This window comes from Bactrocera dorsalis, chromosome 1 (assembly GCF_023373825.1).
Source record: "Bactrocera dorsalis isolate Fly_Bdor chromosome 1, ASM2337382v1, whole genome shotgun sequence".
NCBI lineage: Eukaryota > Metazoa > Arthropoda > Insecta > Diptera > Tephritidae > Bactrocera > Bactrocera dorsalis.
Genome location: NC_064303.1, coordinates 95018867 through 95045951, shown reverse-complemented (window position 1 = coordinate 95045951; position 27085 = coordinate 95018867). Strand labels below are relative to the sequence as shown.

Sequence of the window (27085 nt, the reverse complement as noted above, 5' to 3'; positions counted from 1 at the left end):
AATCATCCATCATCGTGTACGCGAAATTAATTTTTTTCTCTCTCTCAGCGCGCAGTTCATAAAGTAACAGTAAAGCGCTTTCTTGCTAGTTATCCGAAAGTCCTTGGCTGTTTTAATTTAAATTTCTTTCTTTTTCCGCGTTTTTTTGTCTAATTTTTTCAACGCTTTGTTTTTACGCTTTGATACCTGCTTTTTAGCTCATTTCGCTTACGCTTTGCGTTTCCCACCCTCTTCCTGCATAACACCCTCACTTCATAAAACACATTAGCGCCCACAGCCCACAGTCGGGTTTCCGGTTTCCTGGCTTGTTGCGTGGCTGTCTGTCGTCCGGCCAAAAATTTGGTCGCTTCGTTTGACTTTGTCCACAATTGATAATTTGATATTCTCGCTCATTTTGACTGCTGTTCGCCGTAATTTTTATGCGCTTTGTAATCGTTTGTTGTTTGTTGCTCCTTTATTTGCATGTCCTTTTATTCCTTTATAACATTAGTTTGGCGTCGCCGCACGCGCTTCTGTCAATATTCATTCTTTATCTCGTTTTTTTTTTTGTGTGTACCTTTGAGCCGCATTTTCGGCGTTGAATTTGTTTTTTCTGCGGCCAAAGCAAATAAATGTCATTATGAATTTGTAATTGTCGCACTGAAAACAGGGAAGAAATTAATTCTATTAGTTTTCCTCATTTCAGTGAGCTTTGTAATGTTAACTCCGAGCGGTATGTCGTCTACCTTAAGCAATTCTTTTTGAAATGTTAATGTTAAGAGGATGCATGAACACTGGCGTCGTCTTACTGAAATTTCTACGATCAGCAGTATGAAAGCAGACATAGCTTGATTATCGCAAAATTATCAAAAAAGGTTTCTTTTAATTTGTAATAAGAATAATATCTGTATTGACTTGAGATCCCATTCGCCCTGACTCAACATCAATCCCTTCTGCCACGTTCTCCCCAATTGTTGATACTCTTCTGTCGGGCTTAATCATATTTTGCTTTATGGTTTTTGTACTATTTGTAGCTATGTATATGGATTTTTTTATATTCCGATAAAGAAATATCAGATTCAGAAGTTTTAAATCACAGCTTGGATTCTCCATATTCTCAGCATGTCTGGCTGCTTTCTCATTTTAACAGATTTAAGAACTAAAGAGTAATCCTTTCGTGGTTCCCGACTTTTTAAAGAAACTTCAAATTTAATAGGGAATGTTTATTACCACTCGAAAGGCATCTTTGGAATTTATTTTTTGAAGATCAACTCTGTCAAATCTTGGCCGCGTCTTCGTCTCAGATGATCCATCCGTTGAGTTCAATATTCAAGCATTTCGACTAGTAACTGGCAAATAATGCGCGTGATGTTTTGCTTTAAGGCCTGAATCGTGGTGGGACTGTTCGCATAGACTTTAGACTTTACATATCCGCACAGGAAAAATTTTAAAAGATAGATATCACAACATCTTGGTGGTCAATAACGTGAAATTATCTGCTTAGACACCCTATAAAATAAATCACCAAAGTGCCCTAGCTGAGTCGATTTAACCATGCATCCATCCGTTTGTCTATCCACAGGCGAACTTCTTGAGATGTCGGTCTGAAATTTTGCATACGGCATTTTCTCCCCAAGAAACTACTCATTTGTCGGAACCGCCGATATTGGATCAATATAGTATATCGCCGACCAAACTCAAGTCGTAGTACGGAAACTTTTGTAAAGGGTGATCCATTTCGTTTCTAAAGAACTTCAAATTTAATGGGAAATGCTTTTCAAATGTTGGCCGTAGCTACATCTAAGATGGTTCATCCACAGAGTCCAATGACTCGTTCGACAATTTCCGCTGGTAACTGGCGAATGACACGAGCGATGTTTTAGTTCTTGGCCTGAATCAAAGCAGCATTCTCCACATAGACTTTAGACTTTGCATATAGCCACAGGAAGTCTAACGGTGTGATATCACACGATTTTGCTAGCAATTCGACCGGCTCAAAACGTGAAATTATCTGCTCACCGAAGTATTAACTCAACAAATCCATTGATTGATGCGACGTGTTGGAAGTGGCACCGTCAGCTTGAAACCAAATGTCGCTGGGATCACGAGCTCCAATTTCAGGCATCAAATAGTCAGTTATCATGGCGCGGTAACGTCTCTATTGACGGGTACGTTCTCACCGGCATCTGGACCGATGATTCCACCGGCTTACAAACCACACCAACCCGTTTTTTATATTAAATGGGAATTGTTGAATCTCTTCAGGTTACTCTTCGGCTTTGGCTTAAGTTCTTGCACAAAAAAAGGCTATTGATAAATTTACTACTACTTGGATACCCCAAATTAGAAAAAGTAGCTTCAGAATCTTTATTTTGGATCTTGGATTCTTCATATTCCCAGCATATTTAAAAAAAAAAGAAATGCTTTGGACATCAAGGACTACTCTTCAATTTCACTATTAGAGGAGATTGTTCTGGTTTTGAACTCCGTAAACGTCACTGCAACTGGGTATACACTTTCTTTACCTATTTTCATATCCAGCTTTCTTTCCGGACTAAATTCATGTCAGTTCATTGCCAAAGTTTATGTATTATGCGACAGCGGAACGATAAAATCCTTTCTTATCCCCGATCCAGACATTACTTATCCCAATTTTGGCTTTGGAAAGTATACAACGTTTATTGACTTCGAGCAAGCATATAAAAGCAGTGATGTAGTTTATTCTAAGCAATTTTCTTGGCAATCTCCTTTTCCTTTTTAATAGTATATAAGTAGACCTAACCGCGTCAGCCCCTGCATAATCAGTAGTAGTTTTATTACTGTCTCAATTTGGCAGATTGGAGAACTATGCAAAGATAAACTCAGGGTTACATTTGATGCCAAAGACCACTATTCTCTTTCATTATTACAGGATTCTGCTGAATTTTTAAACTCGACGACCCGAACTCTAAACTTTATTTACGTTCTTCAACAATTCGTCCTTTGCTATAAAAAAGAGCCTGCTTTCCAATGTGCCTATTTGTAACGTGATTGTGTAACATTTACAACGTCCTTCTGCCACAATAGTGTCCTACGGCTTTCATTTTCGAGCTGGTGATGCTTTTTTTTAAACTACGGTACATCAGTTCATTGTCGGCAATTTTAAGCGAAGTGTGAAATTTCGCAATAGTGAAACCAATATCTTTTCGCGCATAATTCCGTGGACTTACAATGCTAATTTTGATTTTTTGATGCACACTAAAGGTTCCTCTTTATATGAAGACGTTTTTGAATGTTATAGTATCTTATACCAAATTCTACTAGAGTATAGAGCAGCAGACTCCATCTCTAAAGATCAATATGATCTCGAGTTTTCGACTTCTTACGCGTTTGTCTTCTCCTGGTATCACCAAGCCAAGCAGAGATGTAATCTATACATTCTTAAATCTTTTATGCGCTAGGTTTCAATATCAGAGTATAGGTGCTATATGAGGTAACAAGATAAATCCAAATGGATCGAATTTCCATCTGCGAATCGCTGCAGAATCGCAATAAAATCAATATGTATGTATATTACCGAATCGGATTGTCACTGGTAATGAAAAGTGGATCACTTATGACTTATGTCAAGTGAGAACGGCCTTGTTCGAATCACGGCAAGCCGACGCGAACGGCGACCAAGCCAGGGTTGACAATCAGAAGAGTCTTCTATGTTTTGGATGGGATTAGCGGGAAATCATCTATGAGTTGCTCCGCTACGACCAAATTCTTAATTCAGGTCTGTACTGCTAGCAATTGGACCGTCTGAAGTAAGGAATCGCTCAGAAACGGTCAGATTCGGTCAATCAATAGGAGGGATATTGGCGTCTATTAGGATAACGCCAGGCCAAACACATCGATAGTGACTCGTGTGAAGCTGGTTCAGAGCTTCTTACGTATCCAATTTAGTGTCCGGACCTGGCCCTAAGTGACTACTACCTGTTTCTGTCTACGGCCAGATTCGGTCAATCAATAGGAGGGATATTGGCGTCTATTAGGATAACGCCAGGCCAAACACATCGATAGTGGCTCGTGAGAAGCTGGTTCATAGTTTTTTACGTGTCCAAATTATAGTCCGGACCTGGCCCTAAGTGACTACTACCTGTTTCTGTCTACGGCAAATAGTTTGCTGGAGAGAAATCCGTCTCAAGAGAAAATCCACTGCACCAGTTTTTCGCTAATAGAGACGAATTTTCTTTAATATACCAGATCTATTTTTTTCCGAAAGGTACACAATATAATTTTCCACCTGCAGTCCAAACTCTTCCTCCAGCACAGCGGATTCCTATTCCTTACAGTAGTCGTTTCGAACGTAAAGCGTCATTGTTGCGGAAATAATATTTTTTGATAAAAGTAAAACACAAATCGCAGACAAACTACTTGCAACACCCTTAATCCCTGCCAAAATGCCGCCACCTTGCCATCACCACAACTACCAGATAAGTAGACAAAAAACACACAAACAACAAATTTACTTGACATACTTTCGCTAATGTAAATAATATTGCATTACAATAACAACAAAAATGCAAAACTATAGCAAATAAAATACAATGGAAATGGGAAGCAAAAATAATAGTGACAAACAAAAGCGCTGACGTTGACAAGCTATTAATATGTACAACAACAATAACAACAAACATATTAGGAGACAATAGCAAATCTTCACATGTGGAAAGCATATCCTTACAACATAAACATATATCCTTACACATACATAGATACTTCAATGCCTATTGTAAAAGAAGGCGAGTGAAAGCGTGTTGGTTGGAGAGCGGGAAGAAAAGAATGAGAAATCTGCAAAACACTAATCTGATGCCTTTCAACGCAAAACTAAACAAGGATTCGATATGAATCAGGACATGCGAATATATATGAGATATATATAAATGTATATATGTGTGTGTATGTTGCGTGCGCCTGAGTGCGTGCAGATTGTAGATACAACAGCCGCCTCTGACACAGTGATTACACGCTTCGACGCCATCGCTGCTGATGCATTTCGAGTACCAAATACACGCCGGTGTACGTAAGTATATAAACTCTCGCAGCAGCGGTGTGTTAATCCAGCTGGTGTGTCGTGTCATCATCGCGCAGAGTGGGTGAATTGTTGCAGACACAAAGCTAGGTTCATTGTTTGCTGAAGGATTCTAATGCCGATAGATGCTTATAACATACATATATACGAGGGTGGTCCGATAATGATTTTGGCTTCGGACTCCGGAAATCCACCTCAAGCGTGAGAGCACTACCCGGCAGAGTTAAACTTTGGTTAAAAGGTACTGCGAAGAACTTTGTTTGTGCGGTTTTATGTTCGTCGACGACACATGGATCCGCTGGTGCCCACCAGAGACCAAGGAACCGTCGACACAGTGGACTTTTCTCGACGAAGTTGCTCCGAAGATGACGAGAAGTGTTCTACTGGTTTTTGGAGATCAAGGAACCGCCGAAACAGTAGACTTTTCCCCACGAAAGTGCTCCGAAGACGGCGAGAAATGTCTCACTGTTTTTCTCGGATTCACAAGATATGAACTGTATTGAAAACGTTCAGAGCCCAATGACTACGACGTCGAATAGCACAAAAAACGAACCCATTAAGTTAAAAATTGTGTTTGACCACTTTCGTCTCGGACAAATTCTTCGAATTAAACCGCACATTTCTGAAAATTCAAATTTGAAGTGGACTTCCCCGAAGATATTGCTCCGAAGATGGCGAGAAATGTCCTATCGGCTTTCGAGAGACCAAGAAACTATCGAAACAGTAGACTTAACCCGACAAAGGTGTTTAAATACGGTGAGAACTGATCTACCGGTTTTCTGGGATTCTTATGATATGATCTGTATTGAAAACGTTCAGAGCCCAATGACTGCGACGTCGAATAGCACAAAAAACCAAAAACGAACCCTTTAATTAAATAAAAAATTATTTTCTGCCCCCTTCGTCTCGGCCATATTCGTTGAATTAGACCATAAACTTCTGTCTCAGCCACTTCTACTTTGAAGACCTCCAGAAAATGTAGTTTTTAGTCAGGTTAAAGATGTTGTAGCATCGTAGGGACAAGTGTATCGAGCTAGAAGAATTTTTTGAGAAATAATTTCCTTTCTTTTTCAAAGTCTTCGTTTTCTTTTGTCGTCTTAATACCTACTGGACCCCCCTCGTATGTACCGCATATATACATAGATACATATGTATATGTAAGTACTTTTTTCTATTGTTGTCCCTGATTATGGGCATTTTGCTGTATAATTGGTCGTGTCACATTCTTCAACTTTCTTGCATTCTTTCATACTTTTGTCCCGACACCACTCTCACATTCTTATACTCTTTCTGCTTAACCTAACTTTTGATTTATTTTGTATGTGTGGTTGCCTCGTTTTTGTGTATTGTTATTGCTATTGTTAGGTTGTAAGTAGTGGGAAAATTATTGTCAACAAGTCTTAGTGGCATTAGTGATTATGTTTCTTTACTCTCTCAAAAAAACATAAATCCTCATAAGTAATGTGGGACACTTTGAGGCACAACAAAAATCTTGAATTCGTCTTATATGTACCAGTACTTTTCTTAAATAAAACTGCAAAAAATGTATGAGTTATTGGAAAATAATTGGCTGCCTAAAAGTATTGCGCAATACATTACCGTAATCCATATGCTGGCATTACTATTTATTTTCTCTTTTATTCTTATCAAGGGTTGGCAAATTTAATGCCTCACTTGATTTTTGAGTTAAAGATACTTGAGTGAGGAGATTTATGTAACTCTGAAAGGGTGCTTGGTGCTAGTGGTTTGATATATGGGGAGCAGTATTAGAAGCGATGGTAACGAAAGGGTATATTATGCAATTGGTGAAAAATAAATCTCTAACTGTTCAGTCCGCTGTTTAGTTCTAGAACTAGTTTATTCCTAATTTTTCGGTATTTTACTTTGCTTTTACCAAAAAAGCCTGAAAGAGAGAAATTCCCTTCACCATATTTTCAAAATTATTTGAATTTTTAGGTCTGTGTATTGTAAAGATCTTTGTTTGACGAAGATGTGGACCACTTTTGATATACCGTTATTCTACTTAAACGTTATGTTAAAACGGTAATATGCAAGAATCTAAGAAGTTTGACTCTCATTTCCCGGAGTTGGTCCCCCGAAGATCACAATCCTGCTTGAAAATTTGTGAACGATGGTCAGTTCTGACCGAATAGATTCCACTTATTGTAGCAATCTGGGCCGTATGTCAGAAATAATGTGCCGAATATTCTCCTCAAAGGCGTCAATCGCCTCGGGTTTATCTGTGTATACAAGTAACTTCACAAACCTCCAATGATCTACATGATCTTGGATATGTGATACAATACCCTTACCAAAAGTTTCTTGCAATCAATTGATGACCTCTCATCAGGTCAAAACGTCGTCTACATCAACATCTTCCAATTCAAACAATATAGAGTCATTAATCTTAACTCTATAGCATTTCCAATTTACTGTAGCATTATGCCCAGTTTCAAACAGTGATTTTTTGTTTCGCTTGTTGTTGATTATTTATTCACTCGAAATGCCACAATTTCGTTTATCAATCTATCTCGCTTGTTAGTATTCGAAAAAATGGCTGGGTGATTACACTTCAACTTCTTTCATTCTTTGTCAATTGTCAACGGCCGAGAGGATATTTAGCCTCACCACATGTGGATATATTGGATAGCATCCAGTCAGAACTCCTACATTTGAGGCGAGGTGAATATTTCTAGGGAGATCTTCCGGCAACACAAGTGTTGCTATACAAAACGCGCGCAATGTCCATAGATCCCGCGCTAGATTACAGGAAGACATCGATTTACACCAAATATAATTTACTCTACGTTATTCCCATGAAAATAAAGCGGGTACCAACAAGAACGACGTGATATGATAACGAAATAAAATACTCAAATTTGGACAGAATTGGTTCTGTTTTATTTTGGTTTTGTTATTTAGATAATTATACCATTTATGGTTCTAACAAAATGGCACCACGGCTCCGTTTTCATATCTCCACCCCTTTTATTCTCGATGACCCCTGGAGCTCTCGATCTCCGTGCTCGTCGATCATTGTTGACCAATTGGCGTAAAACATTGGCCATTTGACTGGACCATTACTCGAAATTAACGAGTTCCAAAACTTTGTACGCATCAATTTTTTAAAATTCCAGGGAAAATGTCGGTAAAATCGCATTGTAACACTCAGTTACAATAGAAGATTGTAACAGTAAATGTAAGAAGGTCCTCATAGACTTTAGACTTAACATATCCCCATAGAAAATAGTGTAACGGTGTGATATCACACGATCTTGGTGGCCAATCGACCGCCCCAAAACGTGAAATTATCTGCTGGATGAAATGGCAGCTCTTTAATCTCTTTATGTTACTCTTCATCCCAAATGTGACAATTTTGCTTATTTACATTTGCTTATTTAAATAGAGCCAGAAATGGGCCTCATCGCTGAAGAAAACTTGGATCGAAATGCATGGAATTTTTAAAGAGCGGCAGGTTGAGCTTCAGTTCTTTCACGAGCTGTATTTTGTAAGTTTTCAATTATTTTTATATTTTCTTCACTGCGTTCTCGACGTGATCTATTCGGTCGAGTATTAGCCAATAATGAATGCTGGGTCTCAAGATGGGTTATAATTGTAGTAAATAGTACGCTCACTAGGTTATGTTGACCCGAAGTTGAGCGAAACACATGAAATACGTTCCTTTTTTATTTGTAAAGGGTAAATTAACGTCTTTTTTATTATTATAATTGAATTGGTCAAAATTCTTTGTTTTCTTCTTAATTGAAGTAGACTCAGTTGCTTTATATTCAACTAAAGTTCTTTCTCTCTCTCTCTCTCTCTCTCTCTCTAATAGTTTTAATTTTTTATTGGAATCTTGATTATTGAAGACTAGACTCAGAAGTTTATTTGATCTGCAGAAGAGCGTACACGATTAAATTTAACTACTCTTGGGACTCCCGAAGCAATTTCATTCCCGTAGAATTCCTCTCATTGTCTTTAGCTTAAAAGTAGGCGATAACAGATAACAGTAACATAATTTAATTAAGAAAATCATAATTGTAGCAAAAATTACCGCCGAGGGCACTTTGATGTTGGCGGTTTCACCGCTAACTCTCCCCCACACCCCTACCTTTGTGCTCGATAATGCAGTTGAAACTTTAGACGACTGTTTTGTTCTCCTGCAGCAAGCAACGTTATTAGCAACATTAACTTCAAACAATACTTACAATAAATAATTAAAATTTTTCTCTTGCTCATCATTACAATAGCCTGGCGATAACCTAATTACAAATATACAACCACAACAAAAGCAGTATTGCGGCATATTGACAGTTTGAAAGGAGTAGAAGGAGGCAAGCGGAGTCCATTTGGTAACTTGAACCAACTGCGCTCCGAACGCCATTTATGCGGCATTAAATGCATATTTAGTTGCGTGTACACGAATCATAATAACTTCAAAACAATATTACGCTGAGCCTTAGATCCCATACGCCATACGCCTTACCCCTTCTAAATGAGTTTTTCCAACTTTTCGCAACACGAGCTGGCGGCGCGCGCTAACTGTAACCCGACGAAGTGCTGGGGCTTCATTCCTCCCAAGTTGCTACGATTACATTGCCATTGTGTCTAATAACCATTCAAGTATCTAAAGCAAATTCCTCGCAGGAGTTATTATCCTTGTCGATGGCAAGGTTTGCGCTGCTAACCGAAAAGGGCATAGTACAAATGTATGGTACACCGAACGGAGTAGCCGGTGGCGGTGGGGATGGTTGGTGCTGCGTGTGCTCAGGTGTATTTGATTTCCATCTAAGACTTTTCAAATACTTTTTTAAGATGTACAATAACTCGTGGCAATCGTGCGGGCAGTAATTAAAATTTACAAAAACAATTATAGCATATATCTTTACCTTGGCTTAATGAAAATGTGAGTATTTTTAGATGGTTTCGAATATACATATTTATAACCGAAGTTTTTTGTACTGTTTTTTTTTTTGGATATTTTTTAAATTAATTGTTGTTCTTGTGATGCGGCTGTGTGTATATTTTTCATTTTAATTTGCTTGTGGTATTTTTTTCTAATTTACTCAAGTTCGAATTATCCTTCAAATTCCTTAAAAAGGTTCAAGTAAGTACACAAACGAATAGGTTTTACAAGTTCGCCTTAACCTCATTAAGCTCAAATAATACTTCACTCAGTTTTCAGGATTAAGAAAATATGTCTTATAACTTGTATTTGGATACAAGTCCGCTTCCTAAAAATGGAAAAACAAAATATTTCAAACCTTCATAGGAACGACTCATTAATTTTCGAGCAGTTTTTTTTTTACCTCCGAAATCATTTGAAAAATAACAAGAAAAAGCCTTAGCTTTTAATGTACAGCTACATTATTTATAGCAATTATATGTAAATCTCAAAAATCCAACCGGTTAACGGAACGTATCTAACCGAACATGATTTACTGCCTCTTTCTATGCACGTTGTTTTCTACAAACAACCTGAAAATCGAATAAAGGTTACCTAATAATGAAAAGCATATTTTATGTAGATCTTTATTGTGATATTGATCATTCAGTTTTTCATTGGTGGCTTGCGAGGCATTCTTCGCTTTTTTATACAAAAATTTCAAAATATAGCGAATTTCACTTATTTTTGAACAGCTAACGGGTGATTTTTTTGAGGTTAGGATTTTCATGCATTAGTATTTGACAGATCACGTGGGATTTCAGACATGGTGTCAAAGAGAAAGATGCTCAGTATGCTTTGACATTTCATCATGAATAGACTTACTAACGAGCAACGCTTGCAAATCATTGAATTTTATTACCAAAATCAGTGTTCGGTTCGAAATGTGTTTCGCGCGCGTGTTTTGTTCAGCGATGAGGCTCATTTCTGGTTGAATGGCTACGTAAATAAGCAAAATTGCCGCATTTGGGGTGAAGAGCAACCAGAAGCCGTTCAAGAACTGCCCATGCATCCCGAAAAATGCACTGTTTGGTGTGGTTTGTACGCTGGTGGAATCATTGGACCGTATTTTTTCAAAGATGCTGTTGGACGCAACGTTACGGTGAATGGCGATCGCTATCGTTCGATGCTAACAAACTTTTTGTTGCCAAAAATGGAAGAACTGAACTTGGTTGACATGTGGTTTCAACAAGATGGCGCTACATGCCACACAGCTCGCGATTCTATGGCCATTTTGAGGGAAAACTTCGGACAACAATTCATCTCAAGAAATGGACCCGTAAGTTGGCCACCAAGATCATGCGATTTAACGCCTTTAGACTATTTTTTGTGGGGCTACGTCAAGTCTAAAGTCTACAGAAATAAGCCAGCAACTATTCCAGCTTTGGAAGACAACATTTCCGAAGAAATTCGGGCTATTCCGGCCGAAATGCTCGAAAAAGTTGCCCAAAATTGGACTTTCCGAATGGACCACCTAAGACGCAGCCGCGGTCAACATTTAAATGAAATTATCTTCAAAAAGTAAATGTCATGAACCAATCTAACGTTTCAAATAAAGAACCGATGAGATTTCGCAAATTTTATGCGTTTTTTTTTAAAAAAAAGTTATCAAGCTCTTAAAAAATCACCCTTTATAACCCTTATTCAACTTCCCCGAATTTAATTTCAATGTTAAATGAAGCTTAATGTCACCTTTCCAACACTATATAGTATGACAAAATGTGATTGGTAGCACTGGAAATATCCGACTGCAACGACGAAATACGAAAAGACTTCTTTGGATACCTAGTATTAAGTTGAGTTTATGTAAATAATGATAGATTCCTTAAATTACTCTCCGACATGAGTAACTTAATAGGAATGAGAATCATAGTAAAAGTAAAAAGTTTTAATATCATTTGACATTTTCTACCATAGTTTGTAGCCTGAATCCTGATATATTTTTCTTTGAAATACACTTCAAAAAACAATCTCTAATTTTATATTTTTTATATTTATGCCTAATTCCTTGAGTAACCTGTAAATTACTACAGTATTAAAAACAACGTCCTTCTTACGTAATTCAGCATTTATAAAATATAAATACTTTATTTTTTCTTCCAAACATATTTCATCCCATAAGCTGAAAAGTACTTTTTTCCAGCTCTCCAAACAGTCGGAATACCATTTTTCAGGTATAGTCTTCCGCAATGGTGGTAGTCGCAAAGCATTGTATCAGAGACCTTACCGCGGCGCTGTTTTTTCTTCTTGGAAATAGTTGCACCAATAAAAAACACTTGCTCGCCACAAATAATTATAACCGAAGGCCTTTTCCAACATTCTGAACGTTTGGAACTTCTTTGTGTAAAATAATTTTATTTCCAGAATAGCAGACAATTTTAATACAAATTGACTTTAGTTTTTTTCACTTTTATGCTCTCTCAACATATTGCTACAGAGTTCAATACCTATTTTTACCTAACTAATCAAGATACAACGTCATCTATAAACGCTAAAGTCCTTGCGAGCTTTGGCCTATGTGATTTCCACATATCTCGGTCATTTGCGGTTTCCTACTAATTCTCAAGCTGTCAAGCTTCTTTCTCGAGTGCGTCAAACCAACTAGATCTCCTCTTTGCTTTAGCCACTTCGCTTTAATAAAGCTTTTTGCCTTTTGTAGCTTGGTCTAGCTCTTGAAGATTGGCAGTTTGGTTTTGTCCTTCTCGTGTAGCTCCATGATTCTACTCCGTAGCACAGGACTCGTCAAATAATGTCTTTATATGGGGCCAGTTTAGATTTCTTATTGTATACTTTTGATTTGAACAGTTTGATTAGGGACCGGTATGACATCTTGGTGGCTTGTATTATTTCTTGTTCTATGGAATAATATTAATTTGCAATTTATTATACATGCGGCATAACCGGTATTTTAGAGTCATTTGAACTGAGAGTTTCTTTCTAGGCTCAAATTTCTCGACATCTTCTATCTTTTGTACTTGATTTTCTATTTGTTATTAAGATTGCTAAAATTGATCACTGCATATGGAATATTCTCGAAGATCTAAACGAGTACTATTTGTAAAGCAATGACGCATAATTCATTCATAAAATTAATATTTGATTAAGAATATACTATATGTATGTAGACTTAGCATCAAGTTCAGAAGTTAGCCGACAAGCACAAAAACCGAAGCGTAAATTTAAACAGGGTCGTAGATACCATTTTTTATGGGAGGCTTGCAGTTATCAGCGGTTTTTTAGTTATGAAATAACAAAGATTATTTTTTACGAGGTCGGTGTGATAAATATAATATTTTACCTACCAAAACGAAAACATACATACATACTTACATATATGTACATATATGTCTATGAGAATGAGAATATACTTAACCATATTTAATTTCCATGGTAGATGAGAATAATATTTTCTGCATCATGAGTGTGTCGTCTGAGCTATGGTATGGGGTCACTAAATTCTCTCCACTAGGGAACCGTCGTCGTGTTCAAGTCCCGTTTTTAACCGTAGTTTGTTTTCTATAGAATTCTTCACGTTCTTTCAGTTTTCCTCGTTTTGAATCATGACAGTTATAATGTTGTTAGCATTCAGAAGGCCGACGAAAATGTGTGGCCCATTTCGCTCTTTTTGCTAGCGTATGCATTTAAAAATCGTGTGTTTAACGCCATCCCCGATGACATTGTTGTATGTACAAGACAGCTCTTCGGCGTATATTGTTGTATGTGGCCGATACGTTGGAGGAATGTTCTTCTGATGATCTTACAAAGGAGGCGGTTCCTCTCCAAGCAAACGACTTCCGGGATGATTTTTACGAAAACAGCCGAGCATGAATTGCTTGTAGAAGTGGGTGTGATGCTCCTTTACAGAAAGCATGTGGGCCTCACTGCGTAGGTGTTTAATGGCAGGCATCCGGTTGTTATCTGGAATGCGGTATTTTGGCAGGTTTGCCCTTCCCTTCTTCTTTATCTGCGTGCTACTGCATCTAGGCAACCGCCATATAAGGGCGGCGTAATTTATAACCGGCCGGCCGATTGCCTTGTACCCATATGTTGCAAACAACGTCTCTTTCTCTTTGCCTCAAGTTCTTCCGGCTAGCGACTTGATGATCTTGTTAAGGGTCTGTACTTTTTTGACAATCGCGGTTGAGTGCGAATTGAAGGAATGCACATTTTAAGCAGGTTTACCGTCAGAATTCTAACTCCATCGACAGAAATTTTCAAGTTCAGTATGTACTCCTTCGTCCAATTTTTGAATAGGGTGCCCGTGAGTAGTAGGTATGAGTTTAGGATCCTAGCAGTGAAGAAGCGAATGTATTCTAGGAGATGGGACTTTTGCCACATGCCATCAATTCCATTGCCAGACGCCATTATCCACGCTTGACGGTCGTATTACAGTTACAGTTGCCCCCGAAACTGGACGGTATAACGATAGCAGCTGAGCGGGACAAATGCTCTAGGACTTCACGTAGCGCGATTAAGCTGTAAATCCAAGTATTTATAGAACCACCCTCGTATATACTATATTAAGAGTTAGATCACTTCATAAAAACATGAAAATAATATCAATTGTAATTTACAAATGAGCTGTGACGATTGGCACTTGTTTTTGCAAAATATTTACATAAATTAATATAAACTAACATACATGTATGTATACAATTGTACTTGCTCATGAGCAACGCTAAAGTTGTTAATGAACAAGAATCTGTAATTTCAAGTACTCAATTAGCTAAAGTACAAACGTATGACGTGAGCTTTCAAAAAACATGAAGCTGCCTAAGTGTACTTGATTCCTCGAAACACTGGGCAAGTCAACGAAAACCTGATAATTTCGAATAAACAAACAGCAAATACTACAACACTATGACTTATGAGATAAGCAACTTGCGCGACGTGCTCAGCTTTCAGCACGACGCTGCTCAACTACTGCCGCGTTTTGTTGGACTTCGAAAATGGCAATCAGTTTCGATTTTCAAGCGCTTCTGAGAAGTTTACTAAATTTCCCCGCCAGTGTTCATATTTTTAAAAAATTCTTGTCATAAAAATAACCAAAATAAAGTATGCGTTTCCTCAACGCTTTAGCTTTACTCTGCGCGGTGCTAATTCCGCCCAGCGCCTTAGCTGCCGATAAGAACTTGGTGTGTTTCTACGATTCAGCGAGTTATCTGCGTCAAGGTAATGCATTTCCCCTTCTATAGTTAGCAATATAACCCAAATAAACGCTCGTGCCTCGCCTACAGGTTTCGCCAAATTGCTGCCCACGGATCTTGAACTCGGCCTTAACTTCTGCTCACACCTTATCTACGGCTATGCTGGCCTTAAACCGCAAACACACGAGGTCTACAGTCTCAATGTCGATCTTGATATGTTTCATTATCACGAAATTTTGCTGCTGAAGGCGAAATACCCGAAGATGAAGGTGTTTCTAAGCGTTGGCGGTGATCGTGATGTGGACGAAGCGAATCCGCTCAAGTATCTAGGTCTCTTGGAGAGCGGCAAAGAGGGCCAACAGAATTTCATTGATAGCTCTATTGCGTTGCTGAAACGTAACGGTTTTGATGGCTTGGATTTGGCCTTGCAATTGCCACGCAACAAACCGCGCAAAGTGCATGGCACTGTAGGCTCTTACTGGAAGAAATTTAAGAAGCTCTTCACTGGCGATTTCGTTGTGGATCCGCTGGCTAGTGAGCATAAGGAACAGTTTACCGATTTTTCAAAGAATTTGCGTGATGCCTTGCAGCGTGCGAATCTCTCGTTGGCGTTGACTGTTTTGCCGAATGTCAATTCGACTTGTGAGTATTTTATAGAGGGATCATGGGTTTGAAGGCTTTTATGTGGTCTCATATTTTTTGTAAAGAAAGTCTGGTCATCAGAGGAGTTTTAATAGTCAGATGATTACTTATTTATGACATTTATAAGTCACAGTTCAGAACCCCAATAAGAATAATGAGCTTCAGTTGAATTTTATAGAGAAAAGTTTTTGGTTTGTTTGCTATAGTTTCTGGTTTAGGTATCAAACTCTATGATCTTATTATGACTTCAATATTTTACTGACTCAACTTAACACGTAACCGTACCGACAAAGCTCGGACTCATTCAACTCTGCGTTCGCTGGTGTTCTTACCTAAATGTAGGACTTCATATTCTCAAGTTTAGAAACAACGTTGAGGGTTTACTGGTATCTTTAAAGCAGTTTCGTACTACATTACCTTTTCTAAACGAGCACTGTCAATCTTTCATTTTCTCCAGCGTCTTCTTAGATCAATACCGTACATAGAAAACTTAACTTTTACACATAAATTTCGTAAAGGTAAAGTCGATTTCCTAGCTTGTATTTGGCTTACCTTCAAAGTGTTAAGAAAGTGGTCTCATCTCATCATCCCTTCAATGGCTTTGGCTTGTTTGTCTTTAATAAATTTATCTTTTTCACCACTCAATACTAACGTCTACTATCTACAGGGTATTTCGATGTGCCCAAAGTCCAAAATAATTTCGAGTTCATCAATCTACTGGCCTTCGACTTCCTTACGCCGACACGCAACCCCGATGAAGCTGATTATACGGCACCAATCTATCCGCTCACGGAACAAAATCGTCTACCACACTACAATATCGAATACCAAGTCGACTACTGGTTGAAGAATCAATGTCCCGGCACCAAAATCAATCTCGGCATTGCCACATATGGACGCGCATGGAAGCTAACACCGGATTCGGGCTTATCAGGCGTACCTGTGGTCGCGGAAACCGATGGACCCGCACCAGCTGGTCTACAATCACAAATAGCCGGCTTGCTGAGCTGGCCGGAGATTTGCGCAAAAATGCCGAATAACGTGAATGCCGACTATCGTGGTGAGAATGCGCCCCTGCGCAAGGTAACCGATTTGGAGCAGCGTTACGGCAATTATGCCTTGCGGCCGGCGGATGAGAATGGTGAACATGGCATGTGGGTGAGCTACGACGATCCGGACTTCGCAGCGATCAAGGCGAGCTACGTGCGCACGAAGGGACTGGGCGGTGTGGCGCTCTACGATTTGAGCTATGACGACTTTCGCGGCTTGTGCACGGGTCTGAAGTTCCCCATACTGCGTGCGATTAAGCATTTCTTATAAGTTTATTTGGTTAGGCTAAGTTGTACATATACATATATGTGTTTATTTTTGTTAGTGGTTTTAGAAAATGTAATAAAATATAATATGTAGAAATTGCTGCGTAGCGTTTAATTGATTAGCGACATGAAAAAAGCATACGAAAATTCGCGCCGCCAAAGGCCTTCTTACTTGACCCTGAAAACGTGTTGTTTGCGCCAACGATTACTCAACTCATGCGTTGTTGACGGCTATACATATGTATGTATGTATGTATGTAAATATGTATTTATGTGACATGTTTATTACAATTACTTATTATATCGCATATTTCATACATTAAGTACCGCAACAAATCGCAAATCCTACTTTGCATACGAAATTTCGAAACAAAAAATGGAAAAAAATACAAAAATGTTTTCATTATTGTCGCTGTCGTTTAAGCCATATTAGCCGCAGGCATGCCAAACAAGTTCGAGAACATCTATTTGCATTCAGAATCACGCATTCAATCGTAAATATTTACACTGAGCTCAACATTTCGAACGCTTACTCATCCACAAGCAGCTCAACAAACACCCCTCAAACTCACGGTCCCCAAAAACCAAAAAACTATTAGTCTCCAACTACTTCCCGCAAAAAAAGTACCGCCCGTTAAACACATTCGCTCTATTTACTACTGCAGCCCCACTAAAAGCTCAAGCGATCAGCTGTTTGCTCGTCTGCGTCGCACATCTCCACCCATCTCCAAAGCCATCAGCACTCACATGCGTCGAGCTTAAACAGAGCTTTGTTAACGTGAAGCTCACACGCTCACACTCTCCACAATCGTCACACGCCCAGCTGTTGCCGTTTGCATACATTTAATCCACTTGCTGCTCGGTGACATTTATAGCTCCGTGAGTTTAGTTTCAATTTTACTTTTGTTTTGTGCAGTTCGTTTCGTCGAGTCAATAAAAAGCGCTACTTACATATAGTATAATATATCTGCAGTTATTTTTACAACTTGGTAAACCAGTATTCATTGTAAGATGAAATTATTCGCCTTACTTTCACTGGCCTTAGGCCTGCTAGTGGCCCAAACGGGCGCCGCTAATCTCGTCTGTTACTATGACTCGGCCAGCTATATACGCGAAGGTGAGTACACAGTCGGAAGTTTATCTGACAAATATTTACTATTCGAGATAAATCTCATTTACGACATTTATTTGTTTGTTTGTTTGTTTGCTCGCTTCATTATGGGTCTATGTACATATGTATGTCTGTGCGTGTGGCCATTGAAAGTAAAAGCGCTAATTTATTATAATTTGAAAGTATTTTTTGTTTCACGGGAATTTAATGTTTGAAAAATGAGGTTCGAAAACAAGAAATGAGTATAAAAATTACCAAAGTCATATTTTGATTTAAAATTCGATAAATATTTTTGAAAACAGAAGGAATTTATTGTACCTTGAGTCAGTCTTTTTCCCTTCAAGCCATTTTGATTAGTAAAAATGTGTAATTGCAGGGTCTTTTAGAAGGGAAATAGGTACTTTCGAACATAAGTCGACACTGGAATTTAAACTAATGATTATATATTTGGTTACGACAAATTTATTTCAATTGAAATTCGAACATATTTTATTATTTTTTACTTTAAAGTTGACAGGAACTCGTTCGTTCGACTAGAGGTCTGACAGTGAATTAGTTGACACTCAAATTGCAACTTTTCCGTATTCAAAAAAAATATTGAAAATCATAGATATTCAGTTTTGTCCTTTATCGCCTTAAAAGTGTCATCATTCTCAGCTCCTCTACCAGGTGCGGCTCCTCGCTTGCTGCAATTTAATTCTATAATTATTTCTGTCCCTTGCTTGAGTTCGCCAGCATCCTCGTTCCATCACTTTAACGTCCTGGCCCACCCTTCAATCTGTCTTAGTTTTGATCTGCCTCTGCTACTGTTATATATGAAAAAACTCGTCTCAAGTTTCATTGGCTCCTTGGTGTGTCTTATGATGTCAAAATGGGAATACTTAACCATTCTACCATCAGTTTTGACCAACGATCCCACTCCATACCACGAAAGCTCACCTCCACACCATGACATTACCTCCATCATGTTTTACTGTTTGGTTGGTGTATCTTGGATTTAGGGTTTGGCCTTTCAGACGATGAAAAAAAGTTTTATCATCGAGTCCATTTCGATTTACATCTGCTTCATCATCAAAAGGGGTTCTTTTATCCGAGGCTGTTGTTTCCTTTCCTTTTTTTACGTCGCTCGTCTCAAACCCAGCGTACAACCCTGGGGAAGGTTGGCTCGCCTTCAAACGGACGTTCTTTGAGTACCCAAAAGATACTTGGTCTAAGGCCGGATGTCGCGAGCGTGAGCTGCTTGAGTCATATGTAAAAGAATCGTTTTTGATCACTCCCAATTGAATGGCGGTCTCTTACTTGTGTGAACTCTTCTGCCATGACTCCATTTTCTAAGTAAAGTAGTAGTTCATTGTTCGGCTATAACCGCATAAGCTGCCTACGAATCGAAGGCTCCTGATATTACTCAGCTATTGCTAGTTATTTTTCTTTATAAATTTGATCAGTTTCTATTTATTGAATCAATTAAGTTGACAAAAAAGGTATAATAGTATACATGTATGTATATACATAACTTGATTTTCACTTAAATATACTTAAGCAACTGTAGGTACTTTACTTGTATACCTGAAATCAATTATAGATTTCTAAGGAAGTAATTAATCCAAAGTAATTGACTGCATTCCTCTTGTTGATTCCGACGTAAGCTACTCAAAGCTAGTCACAATCAATCAAGCAACAAAAATTATAATTTTGTTTTTTACTTTTACAAACATCACACTAAATAAAAAGTGTGAGTACTATAACATATAATTGGCATACATATTTAGATACAATCTACAATATTATTGCTGACTTAGTAAGTAAACAAGTTTGGATCGAGAGCATCATGTGAAATTATCACTTAACGCGGCGGATGCTTGGTATCAGCTGTCTATAGAAAGACAGATAGACTCATATGTATATATATCTATATATATACATACATATATTATATATGTATATAGAGAGAGAGTGAGCATAGCAGAGAGTTAGGTCAATAGCTTATCAGAGGGGGTCACGTTGTAAAGCAATAGACGCGACTTAGAATAGCGATAATTTCAACAAACTGTTCCAATGAACTCGCTGGTAACACTTGCATGAACTGATTGATGATTTTAATATAAAAATAGCATATGCATATGTATATAGTATATATATATATATACTATGTAGTACTCACTACAAAATCATTTATGCTAATATTTATTCACACCGCGCCGAATGCGCTCGCATTCAATTCTACAGAAAATAGAATAAACACGATAATAAATACGGGAATCAGAATCAATTTAAATTCCTCACTTTGCACGGTCAAACACAACAAAACATTTGTTAGGGTCGGTTTGAGTGCGGGCAGCACCGAAATTAGAAGCGAGATCACGAACTTCAATTTCAGGCATTAAATATTCGGTTATCATGGCGGGATAACGGTCGCCATTGACGGTTACATTCCCTCTGCATCATTTATTGAAGAAATAAAGATCGATGATTCCACCGACCCACAAACCACACTAAACCGTTGTTTTCTCTGGATCAACTGGCAGTTCTTGAATCTCTTCAGGTTGCTCTTCGTCCCATATGCAGAAATTTTGTTTCATGTACTCATTGAGGCAGAAATGGGTCTCATCGCCGAACAAAATTTGGCTCGAAAACGTCGAATCTTCTTGGAACTTTTGAAGAGCCCTTAGGGTCATGTGACATCACTTAGAAAGTTCGAACGGTTTCAGTTCTTGCACAAGCTGTATTTTGTACGCTTTCAATTTAAGTTTTCGAGGTAAAATTCGTCAAGTCGTTCTGTACGTCAGTCCGAGGTGCTGCGAAGACCGCCGAATCGACTCTCCCGATCTTAATCATATTTTTCTATAATTTGCATTATTAATTTTGGTTGGTTGTCAGTAGCATTTGAGGAATGTTGGGTTAATCGGATTCAAATTTAGTTTGTTTGTTATATCTTTCTTCGTAAATCTTTTTTTAGGCAAAGTCATTTCAATTTATTTTCCATACTGATCCATTCTACTATAAATTTAGACCAATGATCCCACTTCATACCACGAATACTCACCCCCAAACTATGACATTACCGCCATCATGTTTTACTTTTTGTTTTGAGTTTCCTGGGAGGTGAGAATAGGTCTTTCGGATGATGAACAAACATTTTACCATCAGATTCGTTTCGATTTACTCTTGTTTCATCACTCCACAACACTTTTTTTCAAAAGTTTTCTGCAAATGGAGCAAGATTATTCTCGTTTCCAAGGAGTTCGTATAAAAGGCACTATTTTTCTGGATAGAAAAAATAATAATAAATAATATTTCTCCGTGGATAGCTGTATAGGAATACTTTTTATGCAAAATTGTTAAAATATAAAGTTCTTAGAAGATTGGTACCATATACCGAATTTATATTATTCTCTGAACAAGAACTTTTTTTGTCCTACTTAAGTCTAAGTTTTATTTCGGATTCTTGTTAATCTTTAAACTGGGAAAATAGCATTCGAATTTCGCTGAGATAAATACCAGAATAGTACCTGAAACATATTTATTTATATACTCTACCTCAAAGAGATGTGGATCGTACCAATCGTTTTCCCTCTGAGAAAAGTAGGGCCGTCTTGTTGAATGTCGCCTAGATCAGTTTCAGGTGTGAAATAATCGGTGACAGCTTGACACGACTCACGCATGATATGCCAAAAAAGGGTATTCAAAAAGGACCCCTACTTAGCTCACACTTCATTGCATGGTACATATATATGATAGGTTTCATGATATCACAGTGCCTAGTGAAAATCTGATTCTCATTCTGTTAAGAAAAATTGTGCTCGGGCACAAAACATAAACCCGGTAAACAATTTGTCGCATACAAATGACCGCCAACAATAGACAACACACTTTTAGAACAAAAAAAAAAATAATAACTAACTACTTCAGTGTAGATATATTATGTTCTTGATTTTATTAGACTGTCAAGCCGAGGTGTGAGTCACAACGCGATATTAATTAGAACGTGTTAATGACGCAAGCGTCAGACAGACAGCTATGAGGAGAGACAAAGTGGGGTAACTCACCGGCATGAGTTTGTAAACACATTATTGTGTGAAAAGAATTAAATTATTCACTTCAAACTAAAACTATTCATACAAAGCTAGATTTGGATTGTATTTTTCTTATTCTATTTTGCATTCTGTTTATATTTTTCCATTCGGCACACACATTTACATATACATACATATATGCAAATCGGTTTATTTTCCATGTTAATTTGTTGATTTTTGTTGATTGTGTTCATCTATTGTGTTGTCTTCCCTTTATGGTCCGTTTCGTATGAGTACATATTTATATGCCACACCAACGCCACATTTACGTGTCACCTTTGTGTTGTTGTTTTATGGTAGTTTTGTATTTTTGTCACGCATGCACGCACCATATTTTGCTAAACCGCAATTGCACCGCCTTCAAAGTAAACAATAAATATTAATTTATTTTTTAAAATTCGTCACACCAAACCAAAACGCCAGGACTTGGCAAACTGCTCACACCCGACCTTGAGATCGCCTTGCAATTCTGTTCGCATTTGATTTACGGCTATGCCGGCATCAATCCCAACACCTATCAGGTGCAGAGTCTGCACGAAGACTTGGACGTCTACAAGCATCAGTATTCCGAAGTCACAGCGCTGAAGCGCAAATATCCAAACTTGAAAGTATTACTGAGCGTTGGTGGCGATCAGGATGTCGATGCCGAGCATCCGAACAAATATCTAGAGCTGTTGGAGGGCGAAAAAGTCAAACAGACCTCATTTATTAACTCCGCCTACTCGTTGGTGCGCTCCTATGGTTTCGATGGTTTGGATTTAGCCTTCCAATTTCCGAAGAATAAGCCACGTAAAGTGCACTCGGACATCGGCATGGTGTGGAAGAAATTCAAGAAGCTCTTCACGGGCGATTTCATCGTAGATGAGAAATCCGAACAGCATAAGGAAGAGTTTACCGCATTTGTGCGTGATGTGCGCAATGCTTTGCGTCCCGATAACATGATGCTCACGCTAACGGTATTGCCGAATGTCAATTCATCGTGTAAGTTTGTGAAAATTCCGATTTTAGTAAATTATTGCATAATCCAAACAACTTATAGGGTACTTCGATGTGCCAGCACTCGTCGGCAATTTGGACTTTGTCACTTTGGCCGCCTTCGATTTCCTCACACCCGAGCGTAATCCAAAAGAGGCTGATTACAGCGCGCCACTATACGAACTGTACGATCAAAATCGCTTGCCACACTACAATGTTAATTACCAAGTAGACTATTGGCTGGCTCAGCAGTGTCCGGCCAACAAGATTAATGTCGGTATTGCCGCCTATGGACGCGCCTGGAAGTTAACCAGCGATTCGGGCATGACTGGCACGCCTGTCGTTAAGGACACCGATGGCCCGGCACCGGCTGGCATGCAAAGTCAAAACCCCGGCCTACTCTCTTGGCCGGAGGTGTGCGGTAAGTTACCGAATCCGGCAAATACATATCTCAAGGGCGCCGATGCACCGTTGCGACGCGTTAGCGATCCCACTAAACGTTATGGCCCGTACGCCTACCGTCCAGCAGATGCTAATGGCGAACACGGCATGTGGGTGAGCTATGAGGATCCCGACAGCGCGGCCAATAAGGCGGCTTATGTGCACTCGAAGAATCTGGGCGGTATTGGCTTGTTCGACTTGAGCTACGATGACTTCCGTGGCCTGTGTACTGGTGATAAGTACCCCATTTTGCGTGCTGCCAAGTTTCGTTTGTAATACTTTAAGTTCGTCTATACACAAATTATCTTCGAATTTGCTTTTGTTGTATATTTTCACGCTCAATAAACAATGATTATTTTTTTTACCCATAATATTTTGAATATGTGTTTTTGCTTTACGTATTATCGCTGCGGCGCAATGTTCCAGTGATCTTGCTGAACCTGAAGTATGCGCGCTGATAAGTTTCTTAGAAAGAAAGCTTACTAAAATTTAGTCGGGCAAACAGTGAGCTCAGTTGGCAAAATATTATTTTCATTTCGTGTTTGTAGTCGGTTAGACGTTCAAGATGAAGGTTTTACTTGTAACCTTAGCATTTATAGTGGGTTCTGTGAACTGGGCATCAGCTTCCTTCTTGGAACGCAATTTAGTGTGCTTTTACGATTCAAAAGGCGTCACACGCGCAGGTTTACCGCTATATTTATACCTATTTTACATTCCACTAAATAACTCTTTCATAGGTCAAGCACAATTCAGCACGGCTGACTTGGAAATCGCGCTACAGTTTTGCACACACGTCATCTACGGCTATGTAGGCCTCAAACCGGAAACTTTCCAGCTAATGAGCCTCAATGAAAATCTGGATATTCAACGCCGTCACTTTGCCACTGTCACTGCGCTCAAAGAGAAGTATCCACATATCAAATTTCTACTGAGCGTCGGCGGTGATCGCGATGCTGGTGGTCATGAGAAGTATATTAATCTCTTGGAGGCAGGTCGCCAGAAGCAAACCGCTTTCATAGATTCGGCGCGTGATTTTCTGCGTAGCTACAACTTTGATGGCATCGATTTAGCTTTCCAACTGCCACGCAATAAACCGAGGAAGGTGCACTCCGATGCCGGCGCTGTGTGGAAGAGTTTCAAGAAGTTCTTCACTGGTGACTTCATTGTCGATGAGAAGGCTAATGAACATAAAGAAGAGCTCACCGACTTGATTAAGGATATGAAGAATGCACTACGCGCCGACAATTTACTGTTATCGCTGACAGTGCTACCGAATGTCAACTCGAGTTGTAAGTATTTAACAAAGTTGAAATGGCAAAAAGCGAAATGAAAACTAGACAATTTTTACTTCCAATCTGCTTTTTGGTAATTTTATTTCTCTATCTTACTAAACTCCCATTTCCTTAGGGTACTTCGATGCGCCGGCTATAGCCGATAGTTTGGACTTGATAAACTTGGCTGCCTTCGATTTCCTCACACCTGAACGTAATCCCGAGGAAGCCGATTACTCCGCACCACTTTATGAACTCTACGATCAAAATCGTCTGTCTCATTATAATGTTAACTTCCAAGTGGAGAATTGGTTGTTGCAACGTGTGCCCGCCGGCAAGATCAACGTGGGTATTCCTACTTTTGGACGCGCTTGGAAGATGACCAAAGATTCAGGTAACACTGGTTTGCCGGTAGTACCAGCCACGGAGGGTGCAGCACCTGCCGGACCCATAACTAAAACACCAGGTCTCTTAAACTGGCTGGAAGTATGTCAACGTCTACCAAATCCTTCAAATATCAATGCGAAAGGTGCTGATGCCCCACTACGTCGTATTAGCGATCCCACTAAGCGTTATGGCACTTATGCTTTCCACACCGCCGATGAGGATGGCGCTAACGGTGTATGGGTAAGCTATGAGGATCCCGACACGGCTGCCAGCAAGGCAGGTTATGTGAAGGCGAAGAATTTGGGTGGTGTGGCGCTGTTCGATATCACTTTGGATGATTTCCGTGGTCAATGCACTGGCGACAAGTTCCCCATGTTGAGGGCTGTCAAATACAGATTGCTTTAGAGATTGGCGAGAAATATAAGGCTTCTAAGGAAGTTGTTGCTTGATAAGCAAATGTGAAAATATATATTTTGTGAAACCTAATCGTAGTGCTATAGAAATTGTTGACTAAATATTCTTTTCTTGTGATTGTATTTAATAACTGTTAATATTTACTTGTTATCTGAGTTAAAATAAATCGTTTAATTACTGACCTTGTAGTTTCAGTGTCAGCTAAAGAACTTTCTCATAGTCTGACTACTCGATAGTCCCACTCAAATACGGGTTTTATGAATGAGGTACCGAATAAATTCAGGTTGATAAAGACTGTAGTATTAAAATAGGAGATTCGAAATCATCTGTTAAAATCATATTATTTTTGTTCGACTACTGTATAAGTCCCTCCAACTTCAAATTACTTCCCTTATAATTGCCTTAAGCCATGATGCGATAGTATGCAAGGCCGGCTACTTACCTAGCCTAGTAATAATCCCACAGTCATGGGTTTCTTTTCGAGAATGCGTCTGTGCCTAGATAGTCGATATCTAATGGCGGAAGCCGCCTTTGTATGATGCTTGTTAAGAATTTCATCCATCCTACTACCGTTCAGAACCGCTAGTTCAACGCCCACCAACACATTTTCTAACAGTCGTTCAAGACAGAAGACGGATTCGCCAATCGACGAACCACCCCTAGAACTCGCTATTTCCAATAAGACCGGATCGTTAATCATTAACGTTTTACTTCTCCGCCTGACCTATCTGCCGCACTCGAAGGCGGAGTAGCATCAGCTTTGCCAAATTTTGGCAAAATTCAGAGGACCACCTTTCGAACCCAAAGCGCCTTTTGTTTCAGTGAGTGAACCCACAGATTCCGCATTTAGCAATATCAGCATTTGCTGATTGGACTCCGCGGTCCTCTCTAGACTTGTTACACTCCAGTCATGCATGCATAGTGAGGAGTTTCAATACCTAATTAGCTCCTTCATCTCAGTTGCTGAAGGAGGATCAGCCGGCAGCTAAACGCGGGCTCTAAGGCGTAATTTACCTCTGCCCCTGTTGAGACGCTTGCCGGAAAATTTCCGCCGACTTCACCTATTGTTCACCGAAGGTCCTAACTGTGATTGGGGTAGAGGTGCATTCACTACCTTTATTTGCCGATGGTTTCGCCGGTTTAAAAGCAGTACTCCCACAGGGACAAAAGTGTCGGGTTAAATCTTTCTTCACATCAAATTGTTTCGCTTTTATCATCCTTTTGTTGTTGTTATGTTTTATTTGCTTGCCGTGCTGATTGGGTCCCAACTCAGAGCGCCTATCCGGCTCACGAAAAGGGAGGCCAAGTCCCAAGGTATCCTCAGGCAA

General features: G+C 39.1%; 2 protein-coding genes across 2 annotated transcripts; both read left to right on the top strand.

Annotated features, from left to right (window-relative positions):
• Positions 1 to 14943: 14943 nt before the first annotated feature.
• LOC105228714 (chitinase-like protein Idgf1) lies at positions 14944 to 17186 on the top strand. Its single transcript, XM_011208654.4, has 3 exons — positions 14944 to 15152; positions 15218 to 15769; positions 16437 to 17186. Exons 1-3 carry the CDS (start codon positions 15038 to 15040, stop codon positions 17087 to 17089), a joined length of 1320 nt encoding a protein of 439 aa, XP_011206956.2. The 5' UTR covers positions 14944 to 15037; the 3' UTR covers positions 17090 to 17186.
• A 769-nt stretch (positions 17187 to 17955) lies between these two features.
• Positions 17956 to 25962, top strand: LOC109579203 (uncharacterized). The gene is made up of 6 exons (XM_049454423.1): positions 17956 to 18202; positions 22693 to 23250; positions 23309 to 23958; positions 24242 to 24368; positions 24423 to 24974; positions 25093 to 25962. Exons 1-6 carry the CDS (start codon positions 18097 to 18099, stop codon positions 25746 to 25748), a joined length of 2649 nt encoding a protein of 882 aa, XP_049310380.1. The 5' UTR covers positions 17956 to 18096; the 3' UTR covers positions 25749 to 25962.
• The last annotated feature ends 1123 nt before the right edge of the window (positions 25963 to 27085 follow it).

Coding starts and splice junctions, on each gene's coding strand:
- LOC105228714 (XM_011208654.4), top strand. CDS start 15,038: ATGCGTTTCCTCAACGCTTTAGCTTTACTCTGCGCGGTGCTAATTCCG. Junction 15,153..15,217: donor AGCGAGTTATCTGCGTCAAG/GTAATGCATTTC, acceptor CCTCGCCTACAG/GTTTCGCCAAATTGCTGCCC. Junction 15,770..16,436: donor GCCGAATGTCAATTCGACTT/GTGAGTATTTTA, acceptor TACTATCTACAG/GGTATTTCGATGTGCCCAAA.
- LOC109579203 (XM_049454423.1), top strand. CDS start 18,097: ATGAAATTATTCGCCTTACTTTCACTGGCCTTAGGCCTGCTAGTGGCC. Junction 18,203..22,692: donor GGCCAGCTATATACGCGAAG/GTGAGTACACAG, acceptor CCAAAACGCCAG/GACTTGGCAAACTGCTCACA. Junction 24,975..25,092: donor ACCGAATGTCAACTCGAGTT/GTAAGTATTTAA, acceptor CCATTTCCTTAG/GGTACTTCGATGCGCCGGCT.